Source organism: Stigmatopora argus, chromosome 11 (genome assembly GCF_051989625.1).
Source record: "Stigmatopora argus isolate UIUO_Sarg chromosome 11, RoL_Sarg_1.0, whole genome shotgun sequence".
Classification (NCBI taxonomy): domain Eukaryota; kingdom Metazoa; phylum Chordata; class Actinopteri; order Syngnathiformes; family Syngnathidae; genus Stigmatopora; species Stigmatopora argus.
Genome location: NC_135397.1, coordinates 14,315,920 through 14,336,268, shown reverse-complemented (window position 1 = coordinate 14,336,268; position 20,349 = coordinate 14,315,920). Strand labels below are relative to the sequence as shown.

The window sequence follows — 20,349 nt, the reverse complement described above, 5'->3', positions numbered from 1 at the left end:
TAAAATTGCTGTACAGGGGTGCGAGATCTACTGGTAATGTGGCAATTGAAAATGTCGACATGTTTCTTTTCAATGAAATATGAAACATTTTAAATAAGTTAAAAAAGAATCCGCTATCTAAATTTTCGACAAAGACACACACACAAAGCAAAAACTATTGGGACGTTTTTCTTCTTCGTGCACAGTTAATTTGATAATGAATTCTGACAGTATTGCTCATGCTTTCATTTTTTTTACAACCGGAAATGGCGTGTTTTTATTTCGTACAACCCTATAGGCGCTTGCTATTGACGTCACAAAATATCGCACTCTGATTGGTGCTGTCTCTCCCTTACCAGTCTTCCAATTTTCCTCTTCAGAATGTCACTTTAACCGGAATGGGAAAAAAAATAAACAGCAATTTCTGGTGTTTTATTTTTTTAACTTCCACCAGTGTTTTGACTTTCTTCTAAAACCAGATTAGTCAAGTGTGTTTACGCATCCAAGAGGAAATAGATATTCGTGGTGTGTGTCCTCCGGTGAGTTGCTTGAACAGCAGGACCGGGCCGACCTCCTCCAACATCTCTCCACCGGCATCCTGCTGCCGAACGGTAAGAACAACACCTCTGCTCTCGTTGCCGTGTTTGCTCGTGTTGTTCATTTCCTGGCTTAACCCACCGGGTTTTCGATCTTCGAGAGACTCTTTTTCGATACAGAGGTTCCTCATCACTGTGGTGCGTTCAGTAAACCAGTTTTTCTGGGTTGCGTCGCGTGCGCATCGCTGTCGTGCTCTTCGCCGTTTGTCCTTGGCTTCTATGCCAGTCAAGTCGCGCGGATGGGAGTGTTTTCTTCGGCGGGTTAATAATTAACCAGGGAGACTGGTAGTGGAGTTAAAAAAGGAAAAGAAAATCGGTGTCAAATGACCGCAATAACGTGGTCGTAAAATTCCGAGCAGGAGAGTTGGCGTTCAAGGGAAGGAAGGAGGAGGGGGAAAAACTGGGCAGAGGTTAGGTAGGAGTCACTAGTTGGATTTATGACGTGGTTTACGGGGTAAGGGAGGAAGCGGGGGATAAAAACCGACGTTTGTGAGACTAAGTTTCATTTGTCGACTCTTCAGTGAGATCAGTGTCCCATTTTCGCCATTTTTTTCGGCTTTGAACGGGATGTCCTGAGGTCCGGAGCTCCTCTTGTGATTGGACGCTCACTGCTCGAATGGACAATCAGCACACAGCTACTAAACTTTGCTGCACCGCGGGATGACACTCGGGATTTTACTGGCAATTATTACAAGGTTTTAAGTCTTCTTAATTGGGCATTTCCTAGCTTCTGTGAGCATGGCGCTTTATGTCCAAGGTAAGAAGATTAAGGCATTGAATCAATATGGCAATATGTAAACAAGACTCATCTGGTAGATTCAACAAACCAGTTTTTCCATGTTTCCCATCCTTCAGATCTCTGGTTGGAACAAATCAGCTGCATAATATGCTTATAAGCATAATATAAAACACAATGTGCAGCATATTTAACCCTTAGCAGTAAAATTATTAACTTTAAGAGCATGTGACTACTTTCAGTCGTTTAAAAACAACATTTTCCTTTTTTAATAAAAAAAAAAAGATACATTTAAGAGCCGCTACCCTTTTATCAGGCAGGTATATATATTTTGATAAATGCAATAAATAAATATAATGGATTTTAAAATATATTCTGAATGAAATTAAACTGGATAAAAACAAAAAATGACAGTAACTCGTGGTGATCGAACGATATGAATATATTTTCTGGAACAATATCGATACAATTTTTACCATATTTATTCGAGTATGACGTGCACCCGTGTATAACGCGCACCCATGATGTGTGGCTAAAAATGTGTAAAAATATATTTTTTTAAGTTTTTTTCATCTCACACCAAGGATTGCACCAGTAGTACTGGTAAGTGGAAAATGCAGAACACATGTCTCCATGACAAAGTATTTATTCACAACATGTGGTATGGAAACCTGGTAAAACAAACTAGTACCAATATGAACACAATTCTCACATAGAATTTACAATTTTAAATCCTTAAAGTCTAATTCATCATCATAATATTTAAAAAAAATCAAAGTCTGATTGATCATCATCAGATTCACCAAACAATTGATTCCATTGTTCATGAGCAAGGATAGCGCTCCCTGGGCAGACTCGTTTCCCTGGAGCAACTTTTTAATTTTTTTATTGCTACTATTTCCCTATAAACTTGCCGAAGGCTATTTGAAGAGGGCTGTCTTTTGTAAAAGAAGGTAGATTTTCGCCATCTGGCGGACAAAACAGGTTCTACGTCGCCCATTTCAGTAATCCCTCGAATATCGCGGTTAATGTGAACCAGACATGGCCGCGATAATCGAAAAACCGCAAAGTAGGGTCACCCCTATTAAATAATAATAATAATAAAAAAAATCTCCAGTGTTGAATCACAGTAGGAAGCAGAAGACAGGGGCGTTGCTTCCGCTTGCGAGTTTCAGCATGGATTTTCACATTTTTATGAACTTTTAAAAAAATCCCCAGAAAAAAATCCGCAATATAGTGTAGCCGCGAAAGCTGAACCGAGAAATGGCGAGGGATTACAGTATACATAACGGCTGCGAAGGGGACTCCGTGGGTACTGGTTTTTGTTTCAACCGATCCGGCACAGAGTTTAACCAATGAGATTTCTGCAGAAAACAAGAAGCAGCTGACTGCATTCCACTGACTGCACTTGTAGGACACTAGACTGGTGAAAAGGTGCCCTCCCCTATGGGTTGGATTGAAAACCCACACCCACTGTGGCCCTTTGTGGAATAGTTTGCTCATCCCTGGTCTAACGGACAGTGAGATGGTATAAGGTCACTGTCATAAAGACACATGCCCTATGAGTAATGCCTATTTGTATTTTGTTGTTAACACTTGGTTCTGAGATTGTGAGTTATTTCTATGTGAATATCCCAAGGATATAAGGAGTCTTAATTTGTGATCATGTGAGTTAGAATTTTTTAAATGTAACTACGCAACTCTAATCTTAGGGAAGTATAATTCTTTTTCAACTCTTTGGATTGGTACATTCCCATTAGATAATAACTCTGTCAATCAACAATCATTGAAAATGTTCCTTGCAGCCCAAAGAATTAAACGTAAGTGTTTTGTAAGTTATTGTCCCTTGAACAAAGACTGATTGCAATATGGCTCACTTCCCTCTAAAGTGCCATAAGCGGATGTCATGACATCTTGCTGTCACTGTTGCCCTGCTTAACTGTAGTTTCCTGTTATCACTTTTTGGTGGAATTTGCTTCTGTCGGCAAAAAAAATTACCCTTTAAAAACATTGTGGTACTCCAGCTAGATTGATTAAAGTCAACTATTGTATGTTAACGACTACTGCTAGACTTCTTTGTCGCAAATGATCAAGAAAAGCCATTATTTTCCTGTGCTTTACCCACACGCACCCAAAAAAATGGAATAATATCACGTCCTCCTCGTTCCAAAAGTCATGTTGGATCTCGGCTCTTGGCACCGTATTTGGTGATGTAAGTAAAGGCTTGCAGACAGCTGCTACACCCTGGAAACTGGCAACAAAGTCCCATGTGGACAGTTTGTTTGACAACAGAGGAGATTTGGATGTGGCGGGATATTACCGTGATGGCGACATTACATCTTGCCATCGTATAATTAGGTGATGTGCGCGTCAAAAAGCAACTGTTGTGACGTCCGATACATGCGAGTTAACTGCAACAGGGTGGGAGAAGTTCAAAATAATTTGTTCATTTTCTGTTGGGCTTTAAAGCAATGTACCAAGTGTGTCTTTTCATGCGTGAAATGATTTATTAGTCATTCATGACTAAGTCTTTCCGAAAGTTGATGTTCTTCCACATTTTGATCTGAGCATGAGGTTTCTCCCCAGATGCCACATATATTGTTTCCAGATGGGACAAACTGGAAACAATACAAGTGATTCACTGACATCAAACACTATGATGTTTTAAAGTCCAGGTTTTGTTTGAGTTGTGAGGCATGTTTCAATACATGAGAGGTTGAGGAGTTTTGAGCCATTTTTTAGTACAGTGGTACATCGAGATACAAGCTTAATGCGTTCCGGGACTGAGCTCGTATGTCGATTTACTCGTAACTAGAACGAACGTTTCCCATAGAAATGAACTAAAAACAAATTAATTTGTTCCAACCCTCTGAAAAACACCAAAAACAGGATATTGGATTGGAAAAACATTTTTATTTGTTCTAATTCGCCATCTATTAACAAATTAACAAATAACTAGTGGTTTAATAGTACTAAAATGTGTTAAATAGGACTAAAATTAGACGGATTTCGCGGAGGGTAGAGAGAGAGAGGGAGGAGAGAGAGACTTTTTGCACGGCAACGCACTCAACATAACATAAACCAATTTAAATGAACTTAGATTACAATGCAGACACACTAAAAAATAAGTTTAATCTAACCTTGCACTAAACTTAATTCTAATTTTGTTTAAAATTTTTATACCTTTCTTCTACCGCCTCCACCCTGACTTTCAGATGCAACCTATCGAGGGTTGTTTGCTTTTGTCTTCCCTTAAAATATTCCCAAAATGATGCACACAAATGTCCTCACAATAGGATAGCGCATGACCACTTGCCAACGAGAAGTAGTATATACTCCGCTCGTATTATCGAGTAAGCTCCTCCGCCATTGCTCCTCCGCCATTCTGCACTGACTAACGGGAAAAAAACCACTGAAAAAAATGGAACGCTCCGCCCAGTGCTCGTAGAGACATTACACGAGGGAGTTGCGACCAGAAAGACAGTTTCTTATGAGCAGCCTCTCGCGTCCGCTGTATGCTCGTATATCAAAATTTTTCTCGTATCTCAAGATAAATATTTGCTCAAAATTGTACTCGTATTTCAAATTGCTCGTATGTCGGGGGACTCGTATGTTGCGGTATTGATGTATTTGGAGTTTTTCACTATATTTACAAATGTTTGTTCGCACCAAGAAAAGTTGACATTTGCAGCATAATTTTACCGTACTTACTCGCATATAAGACGCATTTGTTTCGTAATTAGAGGCATTCGTAAGTAGAGGTACCACTGTATTGTTTCTGTCTCATTGTCTGCCTTTGACGGCAATGGACTTAATGTCTGTTGCCGTCAATGGCAGCTAATGTGTTAACGCTATAAAAAGTGACTTGGGGGCAGCTGGAATCAAGAACAGCATGTCTGGATTCCAGTATTAGACGATTCTAATTTTTTGAGTTTTAATGGCTTTTACATCTGTGCAATGTTATGGTTTTACTGGGACGTGTTTGTCTTCTTTAATTCCTGTCCAATCTGATTAACTAAATGTTAGTTTTATTCTTCACTCTCTCGTTAACATGCAGGGCTGAGCAAAGGAATGCTCAACGGAGAGATGTCTCAGTTCCAGGAAATGATGCGGCAGCAGCTGGAGACCTCCATACACGCCGAGATGGAGAAGCTGCTGGACACCACGGCGGGCGCGGAAAGAGAGGTGAAGTCCCTCAACATTTAGCTAGAATGACAAACATCTGGTCGCCATTTGGTGGGTGGAGGTGTCTCTGAGAAAACTCACAAGTGACACATACTGTGCTACAGTGCCAATGAGGGTTCCGCCTACTTACACATATTTATGCATGTGTGACAAAGTGGGGCCACACAGGGGACAGTGTGCAAGTTATGTTAAAAGGGGTGTAGCCAATTCCAGTCTGCTTCACAACCCGTGGCTTCCAGACCAATCTTGGTCCTTTGTTATTCACTAGCGAAGTTGTTATCAAACTCTGCACTGTACCATCTCCAAACCTATTAGACTATCCAAGGATCACTGGAAATCGATTTGTTAGGTCTGGTTCGGTTTTTGTGATTTATTTTCTCCTCCATGTGCGTATGTTTGCTTTTCGCCTCATATGTCCCTCCTCGCTTGCCCTTTCCTCTCGTGTGCAGCTGCGCGTCATTGACAATTAGTTCCGGTCTTGTCTATTTAAACCTCACGGATTGTTTTGTTATCGTAGGATTGCCCTGAATTACTCTGTCTTGTTTCCACGTCTCCACGTTCCATATTTCCAAGTCCTCTCGTGTTTTCTCCGTCAGGTTTGACTTTATTATTTGACGCCAAGTCTTTTGTTATTTTCTTTGCCTTATTAAAGTTTCGTGAGGGCACTCATTCCCTCGTCGTCCATTGCCTGCTTCCCTGCACTCGGGCCCACTCCACTTTCAATGCCACGGCATCGCTAAATAGACGTAACACAATTATAGATCGTATTTAATTAATATTGAAGGCAGACCGGCGGACGAGTGGTTAGCACATCGGCCTCAGAGTTCTTGGATCATCGGTCCGATCCCAGGTCGGTTCTCACTGTGTGGAGTTTGCATGTTCTCCCGGGCTTGTGTGGGTTTTCTCCGGGTACTCCGGTTTCTTCCTACATCCCAAAAACATGCAGAGTAGGCTGGTTGAACACTCTAAACTGCATCTAGGTATGAGTCTGAGCATAAATGGTCTCCTTGTGCCCTGCGATTGGCTGGCTAACGATTGAGGCTATGTGACCTTTGTGAGGATAAGCGGTTCAGAAAATGAATGAATGTTTAAAAACAAACTATTCTACATTATTTAACATAATCATATGCACACACCCGATGGTGCAATGGTTCTTTCGCCTGACTTCAGTGTGGGTTCGCTTTCCACTTAGTGGCAGTGTGATTGTGAGTGTGAATGGTTGTCTGTCTCTATGTGTGCCCTATGACTAAATGGCGACCAGTTTAGAGTGTAGTCCGCCTTTCACCCGGAGTCAGCTGGGGTAAGGCTCAGCACCCAGCAACTGTGACAAGGACAAGTAATGCTGAAAATGTATTAAAATGAATATACTATAGATGAATGACTAATCATATCAATGCAGTTAGGGGTTTTTTTGTTTCGTTTTTTGCAATATTTGTATAATGTAGATTTTTTTCTTCCTTGTACTACCAAAGTCATTCTTTGCCATTGCAATATCCTCAGCCCAGCCCATCAGCTACAGTGTTTTCAATGAAATCATGCACACTTTAAGGAAAATATACCCAAATACCACCTTTGTTTGGATCACACAAGGACTCTACTAGCATCATGTGCTTAGTATTTACTGAGCCGCTTTATCTTCAATCTGTTATCTGTAGGAAAAGTACAAACAACAGCGCTCTTGTGTTTGGTCCAAAGAGCTAAAATGGAATTTATTACCTTTAGTAAGGAGTTTATTTTGCTCGTATAGTTACCAAGTAACTAGCTTGTCTCAATTGTTTTGACCACTGAGCTCAGATGAATCACCATGAATTCCAAACCAGAGATTGCACTTGACAATGAGCCGCACTACTCAATTTTGGGAAAAAAACACAATGTAAGCCTCATTTGACTACAAGACATAGGTAAAATAAAGAAAGTACACATTTTAAAGTAAAATATTTACAAAGGAAAATTTTAGATTGAAAGATTTGACTGACAAAAATAAAGACTGAATGTGAGGAAACGCAGAAAATAAAATATGCTGATCTAAAAAAAAAAGTCAACAATTTCAAAATGTCTGTTTCAGGCTTGCAAGAAAGACTTTGAAGGCTTCAGGAGTCTTTTCCACAGATTTTTGCAAGTGAAGGGTCCGTCGGTGGAGTGGGTCAAGATACAGCGACCGCCGGAGGACTCAGTAAGTTGCCCTTTCAATTCGTCCGTGTGGTTAAATGCTAACAACACATGAAGCACAAAACAAACAGCCACAAAACATTTGGTGCATAGATTGAACTTTGGAGGATCACCGTCCTTGTGCAACAAAACATAGACTTTACATAAGTTGTGCCGTCATGACCGTTTAACTTGTCCATCATAAGGGTCACATTAAATCTATGAGCACAAAATGGGAACCACCACTTAAAACATTCATTAACGAGCAGCCCCCAGTCACAAATGCTGGCCGCATCAATGATTTACCCCCAAGCGACCCAAATTGGGGTTTACCAGCGCAACAATTAATTGTTTATCGAGCATGCAGACCTCCTATCTCACTGCTCTTTTGCAAAACAGCCTCCGTGGCTTGCCACAAACACACACAATGCCCCGTTTGTCTTTGCCTCCCCACACTGTAAGTCTGTAAGCATCCAGAAACTCTCATGTCACTCTCCCCTTTCACGAGCTCTCCGCAAATTATGTGACTCATAGGAGATAAAGTGCACACAGATAATGTTGGATAACAAGAGGAAACTTAAAAGGCAGGGATTACTAGAGGGATCAAAAATGACATTGATGGGCACTAATGAGAATGGGAGACTTAAGATCTGCCATTCGTGGAACTCTATGACTTTCTCACATCTAAATTCCCTTTACATATTAAAACTAAAATATTAGAACGTTCACCTCATTTGCTAACCTTAAGATAAATTCAACAAATTGAATCTTGCACAAGGTCAACAACACTTAGTTTAGAGTAGTTCTCTCCCCCTTAAAGCTGAGGAATGATCTTTCATGGGTGCAAACATATAAACACTGGTCGGTGTTGATTTGTTTCTGAATGCCTTGTTAAGTGAACATATGGGGAGGGAAGTCTCGGGAATTATCTCTCAACTACATAATTACATTCCGAGGTGGTTTGCCTCTAAAAAAAATGCTAATTAGTTGTACAACCTGCTGGGGAGCCATAAAGTATTTATGTGCATGTCAGTTAGGATAACAATGGAGCTTGATGTGCTTTATTTTTAATAACTAGTGAAGTTAGAGCCTTGTCAGCCTTAAACTAAACCTCTTTGTAGGAGTGAGGAATTGGTTGTAGAGAAACAAAAAAAATGTTATTCCAGAATTTTCTGATTTCCACACCTTCTAGCATTGGGTCTTGATTTTTAGTGAGTAAGTTTAGTATAGAGTGAATTTTCATTCCAAGTTGAATGTTTTTTTTGCGGGTTTGTAAGGGGAATCAATAATCATTTATAAGGGCAGTTATCGGCAGAGGTTGACAGGTATGAAGTAAGTGCATTTTCTGGTTGGCTATAAGTAGAAAGTTAGCTGGAGTAAAAGCCATTTTTTTCTGGATATAGGCAGAAAATCAACAGGGATCAAAGTGTAATATTTTCATAGGTTAAATAATGTGTGAATTCAATACATAACTGAATATTGGCTGAGTTGAACGTCAGCTGGAATGAATGTGGATTTATTTTGTGAGTCCAAATATCAAAGTCAACTAAAGTAAAATTGGAACATTTTTCTGGCTCCAAGTTTAAAGGAGACTGGAGTTAAACTGAATGTTTTCATAGATCAGAGTAAAAAGTCAAGCGGAATTGATTTTTTTTTCCGAACTAATAGAGTTGAGTATGGAATGTTTTTGTGGGACTCAGTAAAATGTGAATGAGAGTGAAGGTGGAATATTTTTAGATGAAAATGAAAATGCCAAAGTGGAATCCTTTTGTCAGTGCAAGAAGTGAAAATGGAATGTTTTGTATGTCTTGAGTTAAAAATGATGTGGAGTGGACTTTTTTGTGGGGGCAAAGTTGAAAGTCAACGTGAGTGAAAAATGGGGTTGTGTACCGAAACCTGTAACAATATGGTAACGTTAACAAACAAAGTGAATATTTCAGTGCCTGAGTCTTGTTCTGTTTTTTTACCCGCTTGCCATTTCTGTGAACAAGTATGACGTTAGTAACGCTATTCACAAGATTCACCATTAGGTAGCGCACAAAAGAACACAGTATGTACATTTTCATCTTATCCATTCATACCGCTTATCCTCACAAGGGTCGTCAAACTGGCTTCAGGTATTGAATTTCTTCTAGATCCAACCATATGACAAGATTGCAGCACGAGGCCCCCCAGAGGGCGTCGCTGACAGCCTGAACAAGCTGGTGGTGGTGAAGCTGAACGGGGGTCTTGGTACCAGCATGGGCTGCAAGGGTCCGAAGAGTCTAATCAGTGTCCGCAACGAGAACACCTTTCTAGACCTCACAGTGCAGCAGATAGAGGTAATGATGCAGTCATCCACAGACTCATTTTCGTAACCGCTTTATCCTCACTAGGGTCGCGGGGGGTGCTGGAGCCTATCCCAGCTGACATTGGGCCAGAGGCGGGGGACACCCTGAATTGGTGGCCAGACAATTGCAGGGCACAGGGAGACAAACAACCATTCACGCTCACACCCATAACTAGGGGCAATTTAGAGTGTCCAATCAGCAGTCTACCATGCATGTCTTTGGAATGTGGGAGGAAACCGGAGTATCCGGAAAAAACCCACCTAGGCCCGAGGAGAACATGCATACTCCACACAGGTGGACCGACCTGGATTTGAACCCAGGGCAATAAAATGAAAACAATAACTATCGTCAAATATATTTTGTCAACAATAATGATAAAAACTTTTGATAAAATAAAATAGTCTGCTTGCCAATGATGAGAATGTTTTCACTTGGTTATTTTATTTATTTCATATTGCATAGCAACTTTTGGTTTGAAGGCAAATTTATAAAAAATAAAGATGCCTGTCAACATTTCTGCAGGTTTTATTATTCATTACTTTTCATAGTGTAATGAGGGAGTTGTCTTATCTTTATTGCACAACAGAACAACAAAAATATTTCAAGAAATCATCATATTTTATATTCTCTTTTCTTTTAGAGTAAGGTAACAATTATACTTTCAGAATTGAATAATGAGGAAGGTAATTTATTTACTTATTCACAGAAGTTTGAAGTTTCCATTTTGAAAGAAAAAAGTTGTGATAGTAATCATGATAATTATCGATATCGACTGATTTTTTTTATTTTTTATCTTGATCACAATTTTTGTCATATGGCCTAGGCCTAGTCACAGTATTGCGGTTGATAAATAAAATGTATATGTCTTCAGATAGGCCTGAAAGTAAGTGATGTCATGTAAGCTTCAGCTTTGTTGACATAAGATGACGTTTGCTTGTCGTGTCACAATTTTTTTTTCCTCCCATGTCACAAGCGGGATATTTGTCAGGGTGGTGTAAAGTGTACAAAACACTTCCTAAATATTCACATGAGAATCATTTGTTGTTGGTGTAACCTTTGAAACATTCATATAGTAAACAATTTATGTAAATCCAATCTACTGCAAAATCTAAGGTGATGGATGGTATATAAATGCTTGAGAGGTGTCAAGTACATTGTGTTCTAAATAGATTATAATATCAAACTTTGCAGATAATTCTGAATTAATTACAATACACTACAATTCAAAGCCTTTATTTAACACTATCTATCTTATGGGAGAGCACTTTGATTTATTCAGCCCATTTTCTTCCAGTTTGACAGATGTCAGAAGTTAGGATTCATATCATTTTTTTAATTATTAAAAGCCCTTGCACCTAAAACAAAAAGTCACATGTTAAATATTTGATCTGATAAAACAGGTCACATTACTATCTCAGCAGAGATAGAGTGAATTTTCACATTTTTATGAATTTACCAAAAAAAAATTTACCCCAGAAAAAAAACAGCGATGTAGTGAAGCCGCAATATTCGAGGGATTACTGTATTAGTCTATATCCATTAATTGCATTTTTAGCTGCAGCAATTCAGCTCGGTAACTTATGTATAGAACATTAAATATAATGCAAAAAGGTGAATAGACTATACACCATTAAATATGGTGTAAATGTGCTACAGAGGCACATAGATATAGCAATAGATGTATAATACATAGAGCATTAATACATTTGGCAATTTTTACCTTAAAGCTGTATTGTTTTATTTATTATTATGATACATTACTTAGTACAGAATATACATTGTATTCCAGGTCCCCATTAATGTGTAAGGAATGTTATTACAGAACATGGTCAGGATCCCCTACTTTTCATATTGTGTTTGATTGTGGTGGTAAACATAGCAAGTAAGTGAATGAGGTGCTTTACCAATTCTCAAGTGGGAGGAAAAACAAACATTGGACGCCATGTACTGTCTGGTAATTCAATGAATCACTTGTATGCGGCTAAAATAATCTACATTAGCCTTATGTGTGCTGTGCTGTGTAACTCACTTCATATTTGGTCCACGTATATTTGAGTGAGTGAGGTTGTGTTTCATAAGGGCCACACGGGACCCTGCCCTCCCCGTTGGTCCCGTAGTACACTGCTCTCTTGTGTCCCAATCACTGCGCCCCAGTTCTGCTGCGATCACATTACCTTCAGTCTGCAAACAACATGTTTGTGGAGAAAGTACAGACGGCTCACACAAGCACACACTTTCTCCACTTAAAGGAGCCATATACAGTGGTACCTCTACTTATGAATGCTTCTACATACAGAATTTTCAGGTTACGAAATCCTTTAATATCCGAATTATTTTTCCAATAAACAAAAACAAGATCCAAGTTACGAAATCCCCCAAGACGTCAATACATTTTACAATACATTTCCTGTATCCGTTATTTTATTTTGAAATTGTCGCAGTAGCATTGCATCCTGCTTGACAATGTGCTTACACTCCACTGGGCTCCCATTGGCTGTTTCACAACAGCAACTCTGTTTTTTTAGCGTGGTTAAAGGAACTTTGTTTAAAATTACTGGTGCAAATGAAATTAAGAAGCGTGCTCTGTTATCCATCCTTGACTGATATTGCAAGGGAATACAGCCGTAACACACCTAGCATCGCTATGATATTGAAGCAGAAAGAAGCATTAAAATAATAATAATAATAATCGGACATAGGCTTTGTCATCATCATTGACTCGACAAAAGCCTAATTGTCATCATACCCAGGTTTGCGTATGACGAAATTGGTAAAAGAGCATTGAGCCGCTGCACCCGTGTGCGCCGCCATATTGGATTAGAGTGGTGACTCATTTGCATGGCCTCCCTGCACTGAACAACGAGATAAAGAGACTGTCACTCCTCTGGATAGAGAAGGAAGAAATTGTAGGACATAGAGACGGAGACGATGATTTCAGAAAAAATATTTTCTCTCATTTTTATTTGTTTCTCATATCTTTCATACAAAATTAGGACACTGATAATTTAGAAATCATTTAGGTTTTTTTTGTTTTTTTTGGACCGTGGAATGAATCTGAGAATTTACATATAAAATACTGCTATATTTACGTAAAATCCAAGAATCAAAACAAGTTCTGGAATAAATTAATTTCCTAAGTAAATGTACCACTGTACATATGATTGGTGGCTAAAAATGGCACTGCAACCTGGATCAAAACATTGAAGCCCACAACATTCCCTTCCCCTTTGTGTTGCCAGATAAGCATTTTGCAAAGGGAAGTTGCGCTGCATTATCAAACCAATGTTGGATTTAAATCAGAAAAGATGACAAACTACACATTGAAGTTAGCAATCATCTATAGAGTACTCTACAACCTGTCTACAACATACAAAAATTGACTGCATCCGATAGTCTTCAAACGTAAATCTTCAAAATTGCATCAGGATTAAGTTGATGCATAAATGATCATTTTTATAGAGTGCCTTTAACCCCGAAAAAGAGTAAAAAAGAGGCGAGTTACAAGCACAGGTTGGTTTCTTATGCAATAGCAGAAAGGGAACTATCGAACTTTTTTCAACCACATATGAGTAGGCAAAAAACATTTCATTTCATAATGTATTAACATCATCCATAAAAAATATTTTATTCTTCCATTCATTTTTATTTCAATTATCCAACCAAAGTAGGTACGCGAACCTCCGGTCAAAAGCATAGCACAGCTCAGTATCGACTTTTAAAATAAGGATATCTCGGTTTAACTTTTGAGAACAGTGTATTTCCAAAACGCATTTTTTAATGTCTACTTAATGAATAGTTCAAGTGCAATTTTTAACTTATTGGATCGCAACAAGAGGAACATGTTTTCAGTCAAAGTCCGCCAGTGTCAACACAATCTTGCCACACGTCACTTTTGAAATGTTTGCAATCTATTATGTTTTATGGAAAAGGGTGTGTGATGAGTATCCTGAAGTTACACTAAGCCTCCACCTTAAGGATATGGTGTGCTTTTATAATGATTGATGGCAATTTCCGCCCTTTTTTATGAATGGTAATTTCTTTTTGCGGTTATATTTTCTAAATCAAGAACAATAATTTCAGGCATTCCTTTTTCTTCTGTTGCAGTTTGGAAATTGAACTCTCTATTAGCCATTTAATGGTTTATTGGTTATTTGCACAATGTTGATGGATTTAATATGCCGATATTTAGTATTTTTGCCACATATTACCGTATTTTTCGGAATATAAATCACAGTTTTTTTCGTAGTTTGGCCGGGGGTGCGACTTATGTGTGACATTATTAACACATTATTTTATAATTTCACGTTATTTTCAAATAGTGAAATATGCAGCCAAAAACGGTAATCGAGCAGCAGAAAGAAAGTTTGGAGTTAGCGAGAAAAGCGGAGGTTACTCTTACTGAAATGAAGAAAACAAAAAAGCTAGTTTAAAAGTGACACCGATGATGTATGTTTTTGGTGTTGGATTTTATCAAATAAATTTCTCCCAAAAATGCGACTTATACTCCAGTGCGACTTATATATGTTTTTTTCTTCTTAATTATGCATTTTTTGCCTGCTGCGGCTTATACTCAGGTGCGATTTATAGTCCAGAATGTATGGTATTGATGTGTTGTAATTTTGGTATATTTTACTCCTAAATGCCTGTACTTTTATTTGATATTGCTTACACTCTAATAGATTACATTGCTTTTCTAAAAAAAAATATTTGTTGTTGAATACTTTTGTATTTTTGTGTATTATTTTTCTTTTAAATGTCTCATCTTATACTTTTTTAAATTTTCTAATCTTTCAGATTTGTATCAAGCAATTTTTAACCTGATTGTATTTCTGTTTTTTGTCACCTTAATTGAATTAATGTAGCTTTTGGTAACATTAGTATTAATTTAGAAGTACATATATAATGACCTAAAAACACTATAAAAAATACAATAATTAATGAAAAGATAATCATTTTATATAATTATGCTGAGGTTTTTTTCAGCAACTAAAGTGTCACTTTCCCCTATAAAAGGTTAGAAAGGGCTCACTTCAATTCATTACCCTTTTATTGCATTGTCTGTTTAAGTTTTTTTAATTGTTTTCTAATTTTTCAGTATTTTTTATATAGTACTATTTTCTATTATTTGTCTTAAATTCCTTTTCAATTTTTAAAATGCCTATTTTTGTATGTTGTAAATCTAACATTTTTCTTCTATTTTACTTGTTCAACAATTAGTCCACAAATTCAAATCCTTAGAGCTGTTGTTAGCACCACAAAAGTCACGAAATTGACGTCTTTCTGGGCTGCTGTATATTATGAATTAGGATTTGTTAGTTCTAATTTTCAATATCTGGACTGTGATTTTGAAAAAAAGCAAATTAAACATTCTGGGAATGTACGACAAATACATACCCTACTAACAATAAGTTTGTCTTTTGGGGCAGCATCTTAACAAGACGTACAACACCGACGTCCCCCTGGTGCTCATGAACTCGTTCAACACGGACGAGGACACCAAGAAGATTCTACAGAAGTACTCGCACCACCGCGTTAAGATTCACACCTTCAACCAGAGCAGGCAAGCACTATTGGAATGTCGCCATCCAAAGATGCGTCTTTGAAGTCTTTCTTCCTTTCTTTTCCACAAGGTATCCTCGTATCGACAAAGAGTCGCTGCTGCCCGTGTCCACCAGCTTGAGCACGGCAGGCCAAAACGCCGAAGGCTGGTACCCGCCGGGCCACGGCGACATCTACGCCAGCTTCTACAACTCGGGCCTGCTGGAGCAGCTCATCGCCGAAGGCAAGGAGTACATCTTCGTGTCCAACATCGACAACTTGGGGGCCACCGTCGACCTCCACATCCTCAATCACCTGGTGGGGCGGCACAACGGGAAGCGATGCGAATTTGTCATGGAGGTGACGGATAAGACGCGGGCTGACGTAAAGGTGAGTGGCCTTCAGTGCTGTTGACGGCAAACGGACATCGAATACATTTCGACTAGGATATCAGCATGAATGGCAGACAATGGATAAAATTAATTTGACAAATTTGTCATACAATGAGACTGAGAAAAGTGACCTAATTTGACTTGATTAAAAAATAATAATAATGTTTTTTTTCCTTTTAAACATTTAAATGCAGAGCTGCAAATACTACAAATCCTCCTTAGTTTACTATGCCAGTCTTTACCAAGCTAATGAAAACGCATTTTTTAAAATCAAAAATACAACAACAACAAAACATGTTTTTTTCAGCAATTTACATGGAAAAAAATGTTGGAAATTTTCGTTTTTGGCTCGTAATTTTAACTTTCCCTGACAATTAATTTCGAAACGCAACGTCCTGTTCTAAGTAAATTTTGCATTTTGCACATTGTCAAAACGTTCAATTCTTTTGAAAGTTAAGTAGCGTGCTCACTTCCTTTTCAACCACACGTGCGCAAATACATTTCGACTAGGATATCAGCATGAATGGCAGACAATGGATAAAATTAATTTGACAAATTTGCCATACAGTGAGACTGAGAAAAGTGACCTAATTTGACTTTTTCATGTTACACATTTAAATGCAGAGCTGCAAATACTACAAATCTTCCTTAGTTTACTATGCCAGTCTTTACCAAACTAATGAATACACATTTAAAAAAATCAAAAATACAACAAAAATAATCAAGCAATGTTTTTTTCAGCAATGAAAAAAAAGTTGAAACTTTTCGTTCTTGGCTCGCCATTTTAACTTTCCATGACAAATCATTTCGAAACGCAACGTCCTGTTCTAAATAAATTTTGCATTTTGCACATTGTCCTTGAGAGCCCCTATCCAGTCTGTTTTCCATATCTCCCTCCTCTATCACACCTGCAAGCTGTCCAGAAGCTTCATAACGATCCCGAAGATTTAATTCAGGTGTGTTGGTGGAGGGAGACATGGAAAACAGACTGGATAGGGGCTCTCGAGGACCGGACTTGGCCACCCCTGGTCTAGTATCATTTCTAGATCATTGCCATCCCTCCAGTCAAACTAGATGGACCTCTATCTCTGCTCACGGGAGCTAATGAGTCTGACTTTTAGGGTGGCACACTGATCGAGTATGAGGGCAAACTGCGTCTTCTGGAGATTGCTCAGGTGCCCAAAGCGCACGTGGACGAGTTCAAGTCAGTGTCCAAGTTCAAGATCTTCAACACCAACAATCTTTGGATCTCGCTGGCCGCTATCAAGAGGCTGCAGGAGCAGAAAGCCATGGACATGGAGATCATCGTCAATACCAAGGTGACAAACCGCTACAAACCCAATTAGCGTGAGGGCAATGCTTTGCTATTCGAGTGACAAGGCTTTCGCCAGACCCTGGATGGAGGTCAGAACGTGATCCAATTGGAGACGGCGGTGGGCGCCGCCATTAAGTGCTTCGACAACGCCATGGGGATCAACGTGCCCCGTAGCCGCTTCCTGCCCGTGAAGACCACCTCAGACCTCCTGCTGGTCATGTCCAACCTTTACAGTCTGCGCGCCGGATCGCTCACCATGAGCCCAAGCAGAGAGTTCCCCACCACGCCGCATGTCAAGCTGGGGAGCTCCTTCACCAAGGTAACGCACACGAGCCCCTTGATGGAGATAGACTTGGTCTTTTTCGGAGGTCAGCCATCGTTAGTTAGCCGATCAGGCATGGTGGAAACGCAGCGTGACGAATTAACCCCAGAAAATACACCGAGGACGGCTCTCATGAGAACACGGAAACTCAGATGCAACCCCGCGATAACATGAGTTCCACGGAAACATGAAGGTGGCACGTCCCAACCTTTGTCTTGCATTGTTTTATCACTAAACAACATTACATTTCAAAAATACTGATTCCTAGGCGCAATTTAGTGTTCAACCAGCCTACCATCCATGTTTTTGGGGTGTGGGAGGAAACCGGAGTACCTAGAGAAAACCCACACTAGCCCAGGGCAAACTCCACACAGTGAGGACCAACCTGGGATTGAACCCACAACCCCAGAACTGTGAGGCCGACGCACTGGCCTTTGGGCTGCCTTTATTATTATTATTATTATTATTATTATTATTATTATTATTATTATTATTATTATTATTATTATTATTATTATTATTATTATTATATTATCCTTTTTTGTTTTTGTTTTGTAACCGATCTCTTCCAGGCGCTCCCAGTTGAAATGATTGGACGTCTTATCATCCATTCATTCATTTTCACATAGAGACAGACAACCATATTTGCACTCACAATCAAATTGTCACTAAGTGGGAATCAATCCCACACTGTCTGCACCGAAGTCAAGCGAATGAACCACAGTTTTTCACCGGGATTTGGTCATAAAAGCAAAGACCTCCTGTATAACGCGCACCCGAACTTTGCCTCAGTTTTTGGTACAAAATTTTGCGCGTTATACTTGAATACATATGGTAGATTTCCACTGTCTCTCAAATGGGTAAAACACCTCTTACTATTGTTTTGTCACACATTCAGGTGCAGGAGTACCTGACCCGCTTTGAGAGCATCCCCGACATGCTGGAGTTGGACCACCTGACCGTGTCCGGGGACGTTACCTTCGGCAAGAACGTCTCACTCAAGGTAAAGGGAGAGCCGGCAGTGAATGCGCAAGTTTCAGTGCAAAGGACGGCGATAGACGGCCAATCCAGTTTGTAGTAGTACAGTAATCTCTCGACTATCTCAGTTAATGTAGACCAGACATGGCCGTGATAAACGAAAAACCGCAAAGTAGGGTCACCCTTATAAATAAATAATATATATATATATATTTTAAACTTCAGTGCTGAGTCCTAGTAACAAGCGGAGGGGAGTGGCTTTCACTTGCAAGGATTTTTACATTTTTATGAACTTACAAAAAAATTAATAAAAAAAAAATTCCCCCTGAAAAAAATCTGTGATGTCGTGAAGCCGTGATATTCGAGGGATTACTGTAGTATGGTATCAAGCCAGTGGGCGTGATTTGTCGAGCTCTCCCCGCAGGGTACAGTGATCATCATCGCCAACCATGGCGACCGCATCGACATTCCAGCAGGTTCCATGTTAGAGAACAAGATCGTGTCTGGGAACCTCCGCATCCTGGACCACTGAAGCCACCACGTACAGTCGTCTCAAGACCCCGCCCTCCCGCTTCCCAGCTTCATCCCAATCATGTGACTTTTTTAAAAGAGACGCTGTCCCCTGCTGGCCAGCAAACCGCACTACAACCGTCTCAAGTGAATGCAGTAGAATTACAGTATTGCGTGCTAACATGGACTCGAGTAGTCTGACTGAAATCAAGTGGAAGGCCTTACGTACTTGTTTTATCACAATGTTGTGCATTATTCTTGTACTTTTCTGTGTTATCAATCGTCAGGAGATGCCAAAAAAACTAAGCAAAAGCAGCAATACATGTTGAAGAGTATCTTAGGTCTGATTAAAGTGCAATAGCAAAAACTCAACTAAGACTGTGTGATTAAAGTTCAAAGTTGTGGTTACAAAGCAAGAGTTCGCAGCTATTCTTATTTTTCTTTTTCCGGACCGCTTTATTCTCACTAGGGTCGCGGAGGGTGCTGGAGCCTATCCTAGCTGACTCCGGGCCAGAGGTGGGGGACACCCTGAATCGGTGGCCAGCCGATCGCAGGGCACAATGAGACAAACATGCTCACGCTCATACCTAGGGGCAATTCAGAGTGTCCAATCAGCCTACCATGTTTTTGGAATGTGGGAAGGAAACTGGAGTACCCGGAGAAAACCCACACAGGCCCGTGGAGAACATCCAAATTCCACACAGGTGGACCGACCTGGATTTGAACCCAGGACCCCAGAGCTGTGAGTCCGACGCCTTTGCGTGATAGCGGTGCTCTTATAAATTGTTGAAAAACACAGAAATACACCAGGATTTTTTTTCACTTTATTGTTTAAAGTTATTAGAAAAACATTCTTTTGCTTTCTTTCACCTTCACAAAAAAACACATTTAGAGGAAACGAGGGGGAAACGTGCGTGGCTGGATGGTTGACAGGACGAAGAACGCACACACTATCTTTCATATTGGGGCAAAGAGGGGGAGTATGACGACGAGGATGCGAGTGCGCCACAGGTTTGTATCTTCGTCTCCCTGAGGTGAGTTCGAGAAACTTCAGACGTGAGTGTGACATTTTTCAACCTTTTGAACACAAAACCCTGCCGGTTACTGCAATCATTGCATGGACACCTCGGAGTTGTAAAATTGGTTACTGTATTTTCTCGCATATAAGCCGCATCCGCGTATAAGCCGTACCCTTAACATTGCCTTAAAATCATTGATTTTTACAATGTCTCATATAAGACACCCCGATTTGCAATTTTCACCTGCATATTCATGATTTCAATAGGGAGTACAAATGTGTTACTTTGAAGGGAAAATCTT

At 39.6% G+C, this 20,349-nt stretch overlaps 1 protein-coding gene across 2 annotated transcripts; it reads left to right on the top strand.

Annotated features, from left to right (window-relative positions):
- The first annotated feature begins 322 nt into the window (after positions 1-322).
- Positions 323-19,445, top strand: ugp2b (UDP-glucose pyrophosphorylase 2b). Of its 2 annotated transcripts, none has more exons than XM_077613038.1 (10): positions 323-590; positions 5,369-5,496; positions 7,562-7,669; positions 9,780-9,965; positions 15,401-15,534; positions 15,605-15,902; positions 17,026-17,223; positions 17,296-17,538; positions 18,440-18,544; positions 18,944-19,445. In XM_077613038.1, the coding sequence occupies exons 2-10, from the start codon at positions 5,383-5,385 to the stop codon at positions 19,049-19,051; spliced, it is 1,494 nt and encodes a 497-aa protein (XP_077469164.1). In that variant the 5' UTR covers positions 323-590; positions 5,369-5,382; the 3' UTR covers positions 19,052-19,445. The 2 variants fall into 2 exon arrangements, with proteins under 2 accessions (XP_077469164.1, XP_077469163.1); XM_077613037.1 differs by lacking the exon at positions 323-590 and adding an exon at positions 1,041-1,332.
- The last annotated feature ends 904 nt before the right edge of the window (positions 19,446-20,349 follow it).

Excerpts from the sequence above, each read along its gene's own strand:
- ugp2b (XM_077613037.1), top strand. Across the intron at positions 7,670-9,779 it reads AGCGACCGCCGGAGGACTCA|ATCCAACCATATGACAAGAT; the intron begins GTAAGTTGCCCT and ends AATTTCTTCTAG. Across the intron at positions 15,535-15,604 it reads CACACCTTCAACCAGAGCAG|GTATCCTCGTATCGACAAAG; the intron begins GCAAGCACTATT and ends CTTTTCCACAAG.